Source organism: Heterodontus francisci, chromosome 9, assembly GCF_036365525.1.
Source record: "Heterodontus francisci isolate sHetFra1 chromosome 9, sHetFra1.hap1, whole genome shotgun sequence".
Taxonomy (NCBI): domain Eukaryota; kingdom Metazoa; phylum Chordata; class Chondrichthyes; order Heterodontiformes; family Heterodontidae; genus Heterodontus; species Heterodontus francisci.
Genome location: NC_090379.1, coordinates 18,513,363 through 18,527,702, shown reverse-complemented (window position 1 = coordinate 18,527,702; position 14,340 = coordinate 18,513,363). Strand labels below are relative to the sequence as shown.

General features: G+C 38.5%; 1 protein-coding gene across 1 annotated transcript in view; it reads right to left on the bottom strand.

Moving 5' to 3' along the window:
• Window positions 1-4,162: 4,162 nt before the first annotated feature.
• The window catches only part of sptlc2a (serine palmitoyltransferase, long chain base subunit 2a), a 150,349-nt gene continuing 140,171 nt past the window's right edge, over window positions 4,163-14,340 (bottom strand). The window contains exon 12 of the mRNA XM_068038610.1: window positions 4,163-11,971. Coding sequence (XP_067894711.1) covers window positions 11,852-11,971 — 120 coding nt within the window. The 3' untranslated portion in view covers window positions 4,163-11,851. The remainder of the gene's footprint in view (window positions 11,972-14,340) is intronic.

The window sequence follows — 14,340 nt, the reverse complement described above, 5'->3', positions numbered from 1 at the left end:
GTAGTGTTTAATATTTGTTTTTTTAAATAGTTAGTTTGTTATCTAAAGATACCTGGTTTAATCCACTTCATTCAGGGGACACAAGAGAGTGTTCAAATTTTTCCGATTTGGAAAGCTTAAAGAAAAAGCTGCGACCTGTGGAGTGACGGGACTGAATTAACAGCGTGGTGCTCTCACTGTGGTCGTAAAATATGGATGAAACAAATGACCCAAGTTTCCTTGGGAACTGCTGGAAGAGGGGACATTAAATTAGCCAAGGCTCTGCTTCCACATGCTCTCCAGTAAGCTCTGTGGAATGTGCACAAATGTGGACATCAAGCAAGACCAGGATTGAGCTTGGTTGCACTTTGGTGGGCTGTGCACAAGTAGTTTTATTTACGAGTTATTAGTAGGCAGGAGCTACTGGCACCTGATTAATTCAGCAGCATAAGAGCAGATAGCAAGGGACAGCATGCCAGAGTGGTTCACGAACCCAAAGTACCTCAACTCCCAAAACAGGCCAACAACTCCTGCAAAATGGTTTCCATTTTCCAATATCAACACACTAGAACTTGGAATAAAAAACAAACCATTCTCAGGGTGTTGGTGTTGCCCATTTCTGCTGCCAAACTGAGTAGGCCACTACTCAATAGAAAAATGGAATAGAATGTGAGTAGATGCTTTGCTTTTAAAAAAAAAATCTTAATAAAACTCCCTTAATTTAATTGAATGTGGTTTGGTGAGCCAGAATATCAGATTAGGGGAATGCTGAATCAAGGTAGCGTCATTCTGTAAGTAAAATAGTTACTTAAACACCTTTTACCAGATATTCCAATATTACAACAGTGACTACACTTCAAAACCTGGCTGTGAAGCAGAGATGTCTAGAGGTCATGAAAGGTGCTATATAACTGCAAGTCTTTTTTATTTGATCCCAGTGCTAGCCAATTATCATATGTGTATAGCCATGCATCAGCAACACTACAGGAGAAATTACATTAGCAAGTTGCAAGGCAGTATTTCAGTCAACGTAATTTGATTACCGGCATATTAATTGATAAATTAGGGTGGAAATTGCAGAGGCATTGGTCATAACCTTCCAATCCAGAGGACTGGGAGAATTACAAATGTTACACCTGTCTTCAAAAAAGGTGTAAGGATAAGTTCAGCAACTACAGGCCAGTTAGTTTAACTTCAGTGGTGGGAAAGCTTTTCGAAACAATAATTCAGGACAAAATTAATAGTCACTTGAACAAATGTGGATTCATTAAGGAAAGCCAGCAGAGATTTGTTAAGGGAAAATCGCGTTTAACTAACTTGCTTGAATTTTTTGATAAGGTAACAGAGAGTTGGTAAGGTTAATGCAGTTGATGTGGTGTACATGGACTTCAAAAAGGTGATTAATAAAGTGCTATGCAACAGGCTTGTCAGCAAAGTCAAAGCCCATGGAATAAAAGGGACAGTAGTAGCATGGATACGCAGTTGGCTGAGCAACAGGAAATAGAGTAGTGGTGAACTGTTGTTCTTTGGACTGGAGGAAGTATATAGTGGGGTTCCCCAGGGGTCAGTGTTAGGATCCATTTTTCTTGATATATATTAATGACAAACACAATTTAAAAATTTGCAGATGAAACAAAAATTGAAAGTATTGTGAACGGAGGATAGTGATAAACTTCAAGAGGACATAGACAGGCTAGTGGAATTGGCAGACAAGTGGCAGATGAAATTTAATGCGGAGAAATGTGAAGTGATTCATTTTGGTATGAAGAATGAGGGAGAAGCAATATAAAATAAAGGGTGCAATTCTAAAAAAAGGGGGTGCAGGAGTAGAGGAACCTATGCACAAATGATTGAAGGTGGCAGAGCGGGTTGAGAAAGTGCTTAATAAAGCATATGGGATCCCAGGCTTTATAAATAGAGGAATAGAGTACAAAAGCAAGAAAGTTATGAGGAACTTGTATAAAATATTGGTTCAGTCTCAACTGGAATATGGAGTCCAATTCTGGGCATCACACTTTAGGAAGGATGTGAAAGCTTTAAAGGGGGTGCAGAAAACATTTACCACAATGGTTCCAGGAACGTGAGACTTCAGTTACGCAGATAGATTGGAGAAGCTGTGACTGTTCTCCTTAGAAGAAAGTGGAGAGGAGATTTGATAGAGGTGTTCAAAATCTTGAGGGGTCTGGACAGATAGGGAGAAACTGCTCCCGTTAGCGGAAGGATCGAGAACCAGAGGACACTGATTTAAGGCGATTGGCAAAAGAACAAACTGCAATATGAGGAAAAACCTGTTTACACAGCAAGTGGTTACGATCCAAAGTGCACTGCCCGAGTATGTGGTGGAAGCAGATACAATTGTGTCTTTCAAAAGGGAATTGGATAAGCACCCGAAGAGAGAAAAAGAATTGCAGGGCTATAGGAAGAAGGTAGGGCAGTGGAACGGAGTTGCTCTTGCAGAGAGCTGACAGGATCACAACAGACCAAATGGCCTCCTTCTGTTTAGTTTAGTTTAGAGATACAGCACTGAAACAGGCCCTTCGGCCCACCGAGTCTGTGCCGACCATCAACCACCCGTTTTACACTAATCCTACACTAATCCCATATTCCTATCACATCCCCACCTATCCCTCTATATATTTCCCTACCACCTACCTATACTAAGGGCAATTTCTAATGGCCAATTTACCTATCAACCTGCAAGTCTTTGGCATGTGGGAGGAAACCGGAGCACCCGGAGGAAACCCACGCAGACACAGGGAGAACTTGCAAACTCCACACAGGCAGTACCCAGAATTGAACCCGGGTCGCTGGAGCTGTGAGGCTGCGGTGCTAACCACTGCGCCACTGTGCTGTAACCATTCTGGAAATGCAGTAAGCTTTCAATATGCTTGCAATGCTAATGGCTCCAAGTGCTTGTGGAATTCACAAACATACCTTTAATAAATCTCTCAACTTTGCCAATGACAATATACTCAGATATAGAGATACAGAAGTTGCACTAACTGCAAACCAGAGTTGTTTAATATTTCATTCACATCATGCACCAAGGATCTCTGTGAAAGCTGGAAGATTACAGGGGTACAGTAAGTTATATTACTAGACTAATGATCTGGAGGCATGAGTTCAAATCCCAGCAAGGCAGCTGGGGAATTTAAATTCAGTTAGTCATGTAAATACATCTGGAATTAAAGCTAGTATCAGTAACAGGGACTATGAAACTACTGAACTGTCGTTAAAAAATTCTTCTGGTTCACTAATGTCCATTCGGGAAGGAAATCTGCCGTACTGACCTGGTCTGGCCTATGTGCGACTCCAGACCCACACCAGCGTAGTTGACTTTTGACTGCCCTCAAATGGCCTAAGCAAGACACTCCGTTGTTTTAAAGGCAACTCACCACCACCTTCTCAAGGGCAATTAGGTATGGGCAATAAACGCTGGCTTTGCCAGCAATGTTCACATCATGTGAATGAATAAAATGAAGTACAGCACAAATGAAAGGGTTCATCATCCTTAGATGGTGTTTCTTTCCTACAAGTTGCTTGACATACTAATTAGAAATAGGAAGTCACCTATTGGGAGATAAAAGCAGAAAATGCTCAGCAAGTCTGGCGGCATCTGTGCAGAGAGAAACGGTTAACATTTCAAGTTGGCAACTTATAACTGGAAGTAGTTAGAGATTTAACCATTTATAAGCAAGTATAAAGGGGGCAGGGTGGTGAAGGAAACAAATTTGTTGAGAATGGGGTGGTGGGGAGAGAATAAAACCATAGGAAACCCACAGCATGCTAATTCATCAATGAGCTATGCCACTGGTCTAACCAAGTATTAAGACACCTTCTCTCATTTAACAAAGCAGGATACCATACTATGCCAAAAAATAAGGTATGCTTATGTCAAGTAATTTGTTGTAGCACATCACTATCGCCAGACTGCTGATGCAAAAATAAACGCAAGAGAGCAGCAAATCGGTTACATGTGGTAAATTTTCTGGATGTTTTTTAAAAAAACACAAGTGTTTAACACATGCCAAATCAGTGTCCCTTGGCATAACTGCTAGATTCCAATGCAATGTCATAAACACAGCATAATGTTCTGGGATTGGAAGATCATTGTACGCGCGGCTGGCAGTGCTACAAGCTACAATGCAAATTAAGAGCAAATATCTTCGCCGAGTTTTTATTCATCACAGGTAATGACATACTGACCCAAAATATATTGAAAGTCTTTAATTAGAACATTATACATTTCAGTTGACTTATTTTTCCAAGCAGTTATTGATTCTCCAGTGTTTTCAACCTGCATCGTATTTCTAACATAATGCATGAATAAATTACACTTTCATAAATCAATGATGTATGTAAAGCCACGCTCAAAATAAAAGGCCAATAAGGTTTCAATACAAAATATTACTGCATTTAGGGAATCCCATCAAAAAAGTACATTTATAACATCTCGTGTACAAAAGACCAAGGTATGTACAGAAACAGCAATAGTAAATGATATTAATTGCATTTACAATACACTGCAATTGTTATTCCACTATTAGGACCAAGATCATTCAAATCAGAAAAAGCAAACTAAATTGAAACATTTGATTGCTGAAATGTGAAAAGACTGACCATATTTTTAAAGGCACAAGCAAACTCAATTTCTACCCACTGCTGCCCCTACCCATCCAACAAATAACATGTTAGGGTAAAGTCACTCACTAGGATTTCAGAAATCTCTACCAAGATTGGATTTTCTTGAATTCAGGCATAATTTAGAGACTTTTGTTCCAAACTTCAATGTAACATGCAGTCATTCTGGGTTAAAATTCAAACAAGTACAAAAACAATTTGTAGTCATTAACCAAATCTTTGAGAAAATGCAGATACAGGGCAAGAGAATTCCACGATTTTGTGTACATTTCTCAATACATAGGAAGTAACTTTACTACAATTTTATCTTTACATCAAGTGTCATGAACATGGTTGTATTGGGTGTCTGCACACCAGCTCAGAGACAGTGGTCATATGGTGTGAAAATTACAAGTCACAAAAACACTTTCTTTAGTCTTTATTGGATCGAAAACCATAACATAAATCATTTTTAATATGAAGCCAAAGAGATCAGGATGCTAGATACAAAATGTGTAGCATTAACATATTTGAATAAAGGTTGTCCTGCTTTTGATTTTAAAATAGGTTCACAGAAAATAAAGCTGCTTTATAGAATTAATGAATTTATTGTAAATCTTGACAAAAGGATTGCATAAATGTGGCACTGCATTTGCAGATCGACATGACACCGACCACATCACGAAAAGGAAACAAAATTACAAACCCAGATACTATAGTAGAATCAAGGGAGAATTGTAGACATCAAGACAGACAAAAATGAAGATCCCAATGCTACACAAGTTTATGTTTTTATTATACAGGCATTGACCATCCTGTTTTCAAAATAATAGCACATGGGGAGTGGGTTATAACAATTCTTCCTACCTTCTCCTGCAAATGGATAACTTATTACTCTGCTAGAAAAGTAAACATCTGCATTTATCTGGTCCCATTAGAAATATTTCATCTGCCTTACTTTAGCAACACCCAAATGCAGTATCAGCTTAGTTACCCAGACATTCCTGCAACATGACTTGGCTTGGTTTGCATAACTAACACCACTGCCCGATCAAACTTTTAAAGCCAACATTAAATTGAATCAGTGTGTTGGGTGTATACATCTATGCAGAGAGCACAGTACAACAAAACAGACTTGCATTCAAGTTCTTCTCTTCCTCTTCCCATGTTCCAATTCACACTCTAAATAAGTAGAACTCAACATACTACTTAGCAAGGCATCACAGCAATTCACACTTATTAGACTTCCACAATGACTTCCAGCATGCTCCCTCCACAACCCTTCTTGTCTGCACATCACCTTGCAGTGCCTTCCCTGCAAAAAGCACTATAAAAAAAAATATTCAGAAGTCTTTAAATACCTGAAGTGTGCAAACTTGATCATTCAACGAGCTGTACAAACCTTACTTTCCAGCATTTTACTTAAAATAATCCTTTTCCTTGAAATAACAATGCAGTTTGTTACAAGACAACTCTTTGGCTGCCAATGTGAAAAGTTAGAAAGAATGACAATTTTAAAAATTGAACACATAAATGCAAGTGAGTGAAAAACATCTGAAAAATAAAGATGGAATTTCCCTGCAGTAGGTGGCACAACAGGCCTCTGTTGCCAAAGCCTGCTTGGAGAGTTTACGGCTGCTGTTTCAAGAGGTAATGTTTTGAACTCAGGTTTAAATGCATTAACAAGAAGTTCCTTTCAAAGCTCTCATCACACCAATAAACTAGCTTATTGAAACTTTGAAAACTTCAATTTCCTGATTATTTCCTCCCCATCCGTGGATGCCTCAGACCATTGCCATTCGTTGGCAGAGAAAGTAGATACATGACCTCTCCACAGCACTAGCTGGCCAGCATGAGGTGGGCACATACCAATTTTCTCCTCCCTTTTCATGACGGCAAGACTGAGATTGGGAGTGCGCTCTCTACGGCACTGAACGAATGCACCGCGTCACCTTCAGGAAATAAACAAATGCTGCTCTTTAGTGGAAAAGAGCCCATGCAGCTACAGTAGGTGCTGCATGTGCACACAATATTATACATTAATTGGCTTCCTGCGATTTATCTAAATCCCCTTCAAAAAAGGACATTTCCCAAGGAAAGTAACTAAACAGAAAAGCCATTATGAAAAGTTTTATTTTGTGCATTAAAAAGTCTGCATAGCTTCAACATGCTTGTGTAAGAGTCTCTGTATGGTCTTTCATAACTGCCTCAACTGTCAGTTGGAATAGTACAACTACTGACTTGTCTAGAATTGGCAGCATCTTGATCACACAGCTAAAAATAACTGCACTTGTAGGCTTAAAATTCACAGAAGAAACAAAAAGTGGTCTGAAAGTCAAAGCTACATTGATGACCTGTGATAAATTTTGGATGTTTAAATATAAAACACCATAGTGAAAAGATGGTTTATGATACATTCAACTTTCAAATGTCATTTCATGAAGTTGCAAAGCATAATTTGCAAATATGTCAATACATCAAAAGGATTAAAAGGTTTTTGACAAAATGAAAGCTTGCCTTTATCATAGGGGCACGTACAATACATGGAGAATGCTGCAACACCCCTCCCCAATCTCCAAAACACTACCATTATAGTTTATTCATCAAGTTAGTGAGACTCTGTTACCCAGGATTATCTTGCACTAACAGTGCAACAAAAACATTGCTTTAAATCCAAAAGGAGTAAAATAAGCTGTGGCAGAAGACATTTCTTTCAGCTGCTTGCATTTGTTCATGGAGTTTATGGCATCAACTGGATACCAATAGTTGAATTACATTCTTCAAGCCAGGCATCATTTTCTTAAACGGGCTATTCAGAGTATCAACCTAGAAAATGTACTCTCTTCTCCCAGATAACCTCGGATAGTATTTTCCGAAAGGTAGGGGTACAGCAGATTTTAAGCTTAAATGGAGGTGCATGCAACATAGCATGGCCACAGCCCTTTCAATACTGAATTTGTATACTTCCAGCTAGAAATGTGGAAGTACAGTTAAATGGGTTTTTTAACTACAAATAAATGTTATTAGGGAAGCTGAAGATGGAAAAATAAATGTTCTTCCAGGATTTAGGTTGTTTTTTTGTTTTTTTTTTTCAAACTGAATCACGGCTATTTACTTCAGCTTTTTAAAAAATACTTCATATATAGGCAAACTTGGCAAGCCATAGTGAGAGCTGACTTTCATAAGAGTGCTCAACTGTGATGTGCTTAAAGAAATAGGTTTATATATATCTATATGGTTTATTCTTAAAGAGATGGGTTGCTAAGCATCAATTGCACCTTTTACAATACACCTGTTATAAAAAGTCAGGACTAAGCAGAGAGCTTTAGTGCAGATGAGAAATCGTATACAGATTTCTCCTTTTTGAATGTCAACCGGAGGTTACATTTCAACTCACGTCCCCTCGATGGATTTTCAAGGAAAAGGGGCATTCTTTCCCCATTCCTGACTGGAAAGAGGGAAGAAAAACTAACGCCACCCTACAGAAGCCAATTAAAAGGCAGTTTGCAAGAAAGAGGCAATGGAGAAGGCTACAAATAAGGTTGAAAGAAAACATGCATCAGAAGTTGGGATGTAGTGAGAAGAAGGAAAGAGAGAGCTTGTAGGACTATTGCAGAATAGAATGACTCTGAACAGTTACATAATAGTATTTTGATTGGGGCAAGAGTTTGGCCATTAACTGATCAAAAACACAAGATGGAACAAAGGTCCAATAACCACAACTGTGTACCCTGCTAGCAAGGAACAGGAAGGGGAAAAGGGACAGAATGTTAATCTGGAATGACAGTTTACGAGAACACAACTGTGTAATTAATTTAACTGTAAACAGATTGATCAGTTATCTAAAAATAAAAAGCACCATTTAGAATTTATTACACAAGCTGCCTCAGTGACAGACCACTAACACAGCTTGAAACATGAACAGAATTCAAGCTACCTTTCAATGGAATATGATACTCAGATTTTTTTAAAATATAAAAGTAAAACACTGTCCCAGAGAAGCTAAATCTGTGCTTGCTTACAATGATCTGGCACTTATTTCAATTTAAACAGATAGGGAATCCACTCAACAACAAAAAAAAAATCACAATTCTTGATTGTGCAATTTACTACAAAAGGTTACTTGTGTTCTACAGAGAAACTCATTCTTTAAATTTAAGCAAGTGAGATTTGTAATGTGTTCAAACTGGTGTGGAATTTGGAACACAACGCACAATGAAAGTGGAATGATTTCAAAGTGCTGCTCTGAAACAAAAATAAAGAACATGATGGCGATGGATCTAGCATCAGGATTCACAAATCTTGTCCTCTTCATGACAAGTGAAATATTGTTCATTCGGTTCTATATTTGGGAAAAGAATGCAAAATTAAAATTTCATTCCCCACCCCAACTCCAGTCCAGCCAATTATCTGACCATACTCCCCACTTATTTTCTCTCCTATTCTGGAGGCAGACTGATATCTCGGGTTTAAGCTTCACAGACATCAGCTGCCTTCTGGTACCTCGCCTAAGACACCAACCTTCAAGTGCATGCCTCACAAATGAGTGTTGTCAGGCGAGCAGATTGCATGATCCTGATCTCGTCCTCACCCAAAATCCATATGTTCCAGAAGGGGTCACTGGACAGCAATACAGTATCATGAATCCCAGCTGAATCTCTCTTCTCCCCACTCATCTAAAACCCATGGAAGCTAGGACCAACTGTAGCACAGCTACTAACTATCCAGACTAGATTCAGCCTAGAACGATCCTAGAACTAGCTTGCTTCGCACGGTTCAATTCCCACACCGACCTCACAGCATATTTAATCGTCAAGTTACTGGGAACTTGCCTGGTACAAATTAATGAACAAAACAGTTAAAGACTACCAATCAGTGGCAGGTCTAGGAACAAAACACACAACATAGACAGCACGATGAGGGGTGCTGCTCTCAGTACATGCAATATTGGAGGGCATTCTCAGCCCTGCATTCCAGCACTTCTCTGATATATTTACACTTTTTCTGCTATCTCTTACAGGCCAAAACCAGCGGCCAGCATGCTCAGAAATATGCTGCACTGTAACAATTCAGTACAGCCCATCATTCGCAATTAAAAACATAAAATAAGCAGAAAGGAGAATTACCCAATTGTGGAGGTATACCCATTCTCTCCCAGTCAGGCATTTGTGTCAATATCTGCACAATTTGTGCAGAAATCATGCATTTTTCTTGCCAGTCAACCCAAATCTATAAGTTTTATGACCTTCTTAAATTCTGCCTGCAAGAAACTCTTTCCAATATCACAACATTACCTGTAAAGACATATATGGTCTGAATTTTCAGTGCTAGCCTCTGGACAAGGACCAACTTAAAAATCAAACATACAAGATCTGAAACATGGAAAGCTATCCCTATTCACCTCATCTTCACTCTATAGTGCCTTGTACAGGAAAACATTATCGAACTTTTAACTACGTTCCTTCCCCACTCCCATAGTAAAATGAATAGATTTTTTAAAAATACAAATATTCAAACAGTTGTGATTCTAGCAGAATCAATGCAATAGGACAGCAAATGTGCTGATTCTCTATTGGTCAGGCAACAATGAATGAAGTTCAACTGCATCATTTGCATATTTGGATATATTACTGAAAGGATTGTTAGCAGAGCATCCATTTTCAAAATTTAAAAATTGTTTGTTACATAAAGATGTTACAACCAGATAGGTACCCCTTATGCATACAGTTCAAACCCCCAAGTGGGCGATAACCTGAAATATGTCCTCGCCACAGTCCAGCCATGACTTCTTTTGTGACCTGAGTGTTTTACTGTGAAGGAAGGATTGAAACTGAGTAACCTGTGACTCCTAATTGAAAATTTGGTTATAACATGTACCTATGTCATTGGATCCAATATGTTGCTGCCACTGACTGCTATACTCTTGGTAGTCATTAAACACACATTTTATACACACACACACACACAAAATGCTAGGAAATCCTTTTTGTTTGTGGCAAGAGTGTTCTAGCACCTCAGGAATCAATAGCAAGCTAATCTTTTGGGAGGGGGAAAGGAGGAAGGAGGGCGAGGAAAATACCTTTGGTGCATTATTTGGAGGGTCAAAGGTTAGGGAGTTCTGGAAAGTGGTGACTATGATTTCAATTTTGGGTGAAATTGAGATTTTTCAGTGTACAGGTAAATTAAATTACAAATTTTGTTTTGGACAGTGATAAAACAAGATACAGACGAAACCCTTTTTGCTTACTTAATTTAAAAATATCAAAAGTAAAGATCAACATTGCTTGAAATATAAAGCCCTGACTTTCATCAAGCTCTATATAGTTTTTGTGCAATATTTCCATTCAAAATTTAAAAAAGTTTATTCAGTATTATCTTCATGTTTGATCATTTTACCCAACTTCAATTCCTTTTGAAAGAAATTGCATATAAAGGTGGACCTAATTTTTAAAATGTAGCTTGTGAAGTGAAGGAGATAGCACTGTCAAAGTTAGGCAAAAGCAACCTACGCCAAGATAGCTTCACACTTATAATCATTACTATTTACAGGCAACAGTGAATTAATTGGTAATTCATGGCAAGCCAACACCAGCTTTAGCCTCGGGAGTTCTTGATTGCTTTCTTCAATTGTGCACTAACAAAGACACTTAAATGAATTAGATCATAGTAGGTTATTCTAAACAGGTTTAAAATGTCACCCTCCCACCACACCACCTTGAAGATTTTAACTGTGTCAAATATAGGGCCACATTTTGATGGATCAGCATGAGCAGAGTAGTTAACAGGTGCACTTAAAAAAAACACATTTAAAGTCTTGTGTGTGGAGAGAGGAACAAGGGGTGGGGATGTTTGGAGGAAGTGAAAACTTATTCAAACCATGCAAAAAAGATTCAGCAGCAGTGATTTCACGGTTGTGAGCAAATGTCCCATGTTGCGACTACACCGATTCGATTTGTTCTGCAGCGTGTAGTAGGCAGGGCTTAAGGGGAGAAACTCAGATCAAGTGCTGCAAATCCACATTGTTTTGATTTCTCAGTAAATAAAAGCGATGGGTGAAAATCTGCGCACATAGATCCAGTTAGTGAAACAAAAATGGCTTTAGTGAATGAGCACTTATTCAACACCTAAGTTCAGTTTGGGTTTTTAAAAAAATATAAATAGGTCTGAAGATTTGAAGCACAAAGAAGCAGAGTGGTATTGAACTGAAAGCAGAGACTTGGACATGCAAATATTTGTCCAACTGGGGCAGAGTTCAATCCTCATTGTCTTCATAGGTGGTTGCATCAAACGGATGGTCAATTAAAGGGTCCAACTTGTGTCGCGAGTACTTCAACTGCAGGAGGTCACCAACTTCTCCTATTACTTTTAATACCTAAAAAAAGTGGGGAGGTAAAATATTATAATGTGCAATCAAATACCTGGCTCATTTTTTTCTTGATCAGATGTCAGTTTTTTTTTTAATAATGCACAAGGGTAGCGATGACTGAAGACATGACTGACCAGGTTGCTCCTATCAGACCATAGGCCCCTCTCCCAAAGACATCATATTTCTATTCTAATATCAGCCCACTTACCTTGATCGTAGCATCTAAATGACTAAAAAAAAAACTACTGCGACCTCAGTGCTTTACAGCCAATTAAGTACTTGAAGTATAGGCACTTGTAATGTAGGAAACATGGCAGCCAATATGCGCACAGGAAGCTCCAATAAACAGAAATGATAAGATCATTTAAAAAAAATAAAAAATGAAGTTATCTGAGGGATAAATATTGGCTCAAACAGAGGAAAACTCCTCTGCTCAGAAATTAATGTTAACAAACAGACTGCAAATGTAGCTCACTGTAGATAAATGTAAAGTAAAATTCTCATGATATTGCCAACTCTCATTTTAGACATCTGTCAAAAAGCACTACAGTAACAGCAAGCATCTAGCGAGATTTTACAACAGCATCGGCGTGCCTGGCAGGAGCCTGGGAGCTTGCAGATCACAAGGTTAGTGGCACAGTGGAAAGGATCCAGGGAAAATAATGGCCAATAATTTAAAGAAACTTCAAAGCCCAGCCCATTCAAAAACAGAGTGCACCGAGGTAGAATCGACGGAACACTAGAGCGAAATTATTTGAAGAAGTTACACCCAATTTATAGAGAATTGCTCTACAGATTTTGAACTGGTTACAGTGGTGAGCACAATAGGGATTTACCTGCTAAACACAATTCATTAAATTGTTGAAAGTTTAGATTAAGTTTATAAAATGCTCACCTCTCTCGAAACAAACCTAGAATGTGCCCAATACTTCATAATCTGAAGAAAGCTTTATCAAGCATTGCAAGGTGACTCAAACAGTACTAAACATAAACCTTCAGTGCTTGGTACACATAGCTGAATAATAATTAAGTTAGTATTCCCATAACTGACACAGTGGGTGGGCACAAACTAACTCCAATGTAAATATGAAAAACCATTACACTTTCCAATGGACAATATGAAATATTTTAATGGGCGAGGACTACAGAATTATTGGAAAATGACCACAGGGCAGGACTGTGAATATAGTATTCAGTGAAGTTGAACCAAAGGTGCATTAAAAGCAAATTAACAATGGTTTTTAAAAAGGTCAGAGAGACTCAACAGTGGAGATAATGCAGATATGCAAATCATATGCTTTAGGAAGAGGAGATTTAGGTCGACTTAGGTCAAAGCACAAGTTTACAATAAAATTGAAATCATTTCATCGGAATGTGCACCTAGTCCTTAGATTTGTCCACATAACTGTCACCAGACACGGATATGTTGACATAAGGAGCTCCATAAACAAAGCATCATTAACGACAGCAATATAAAAACACAAAGATTCAAACAAAATGCCTTGGATAATCCTGTGTTAAATCTGCAATTAAATATTTAAGCCGAGAGAGACCTTCACTTACATATAAACTAGAGAAATTAAAAAAAAGTCAAAATAGGAACTCTGGGAACTAAGAGTTATGTACTCCTTGTAAAGCCTCCTATGCCATTTGGTAGATGGACAGTAATCTCAAACCAACATTAGCAATGGCTGCACAATACCCTGTGTTCAAGTAAATGCTTAATTTGTTATATCTATTAAGTCCAAAGCAGGTGGTTAATCAGTTCCTAATGCATTTGGAAAGCCTGTATTTAGTCGAGTTTCCAGTCTGCCCATCAAAGCCTGAAAATAGCTGGGTAAGTACCTGCCACAGTTGCAGTGAATTCAATACTGGAGAAATAGCGGACCCAGTTGTCATCTCAACGACTCAAAAGCAGAGACTGGCCAGCTCTGTCCAGGAAACTCAACCCTGTTTCTTTAGAACTTCCTTCACATGCAGCAATATTTATCAGCAAGCTAGAATACACACTACTTTTTCCAACAGCTGGTTTCCAAATGTCAGAGTTTTGGAACAGCATTCTGCTCCTCAAAAGCTTTGGTGGTAAAAACACTTCACAATCACATTTCTGGAAAAAGAAAACTGTTTTTTTATTTTGGATTGGTCCAACACTGAATACTTTGGTAGAACTCAATGGGCTTTTTCAAACACTCAGTGCACAACTATTTAGGTTTCGGCATGTAGCTTTTCAAGTCATAAGGCCAGAGGGGCCAATGTACTCATCTCATTTTTGGCTATAAACTGCCATTGCTCTTCACCACATGTATTATTCACTGTCATACAGCAGGAGCCTTCCTGGATCACGAAAACAGATCTGTGACACCGGGATCAAAATG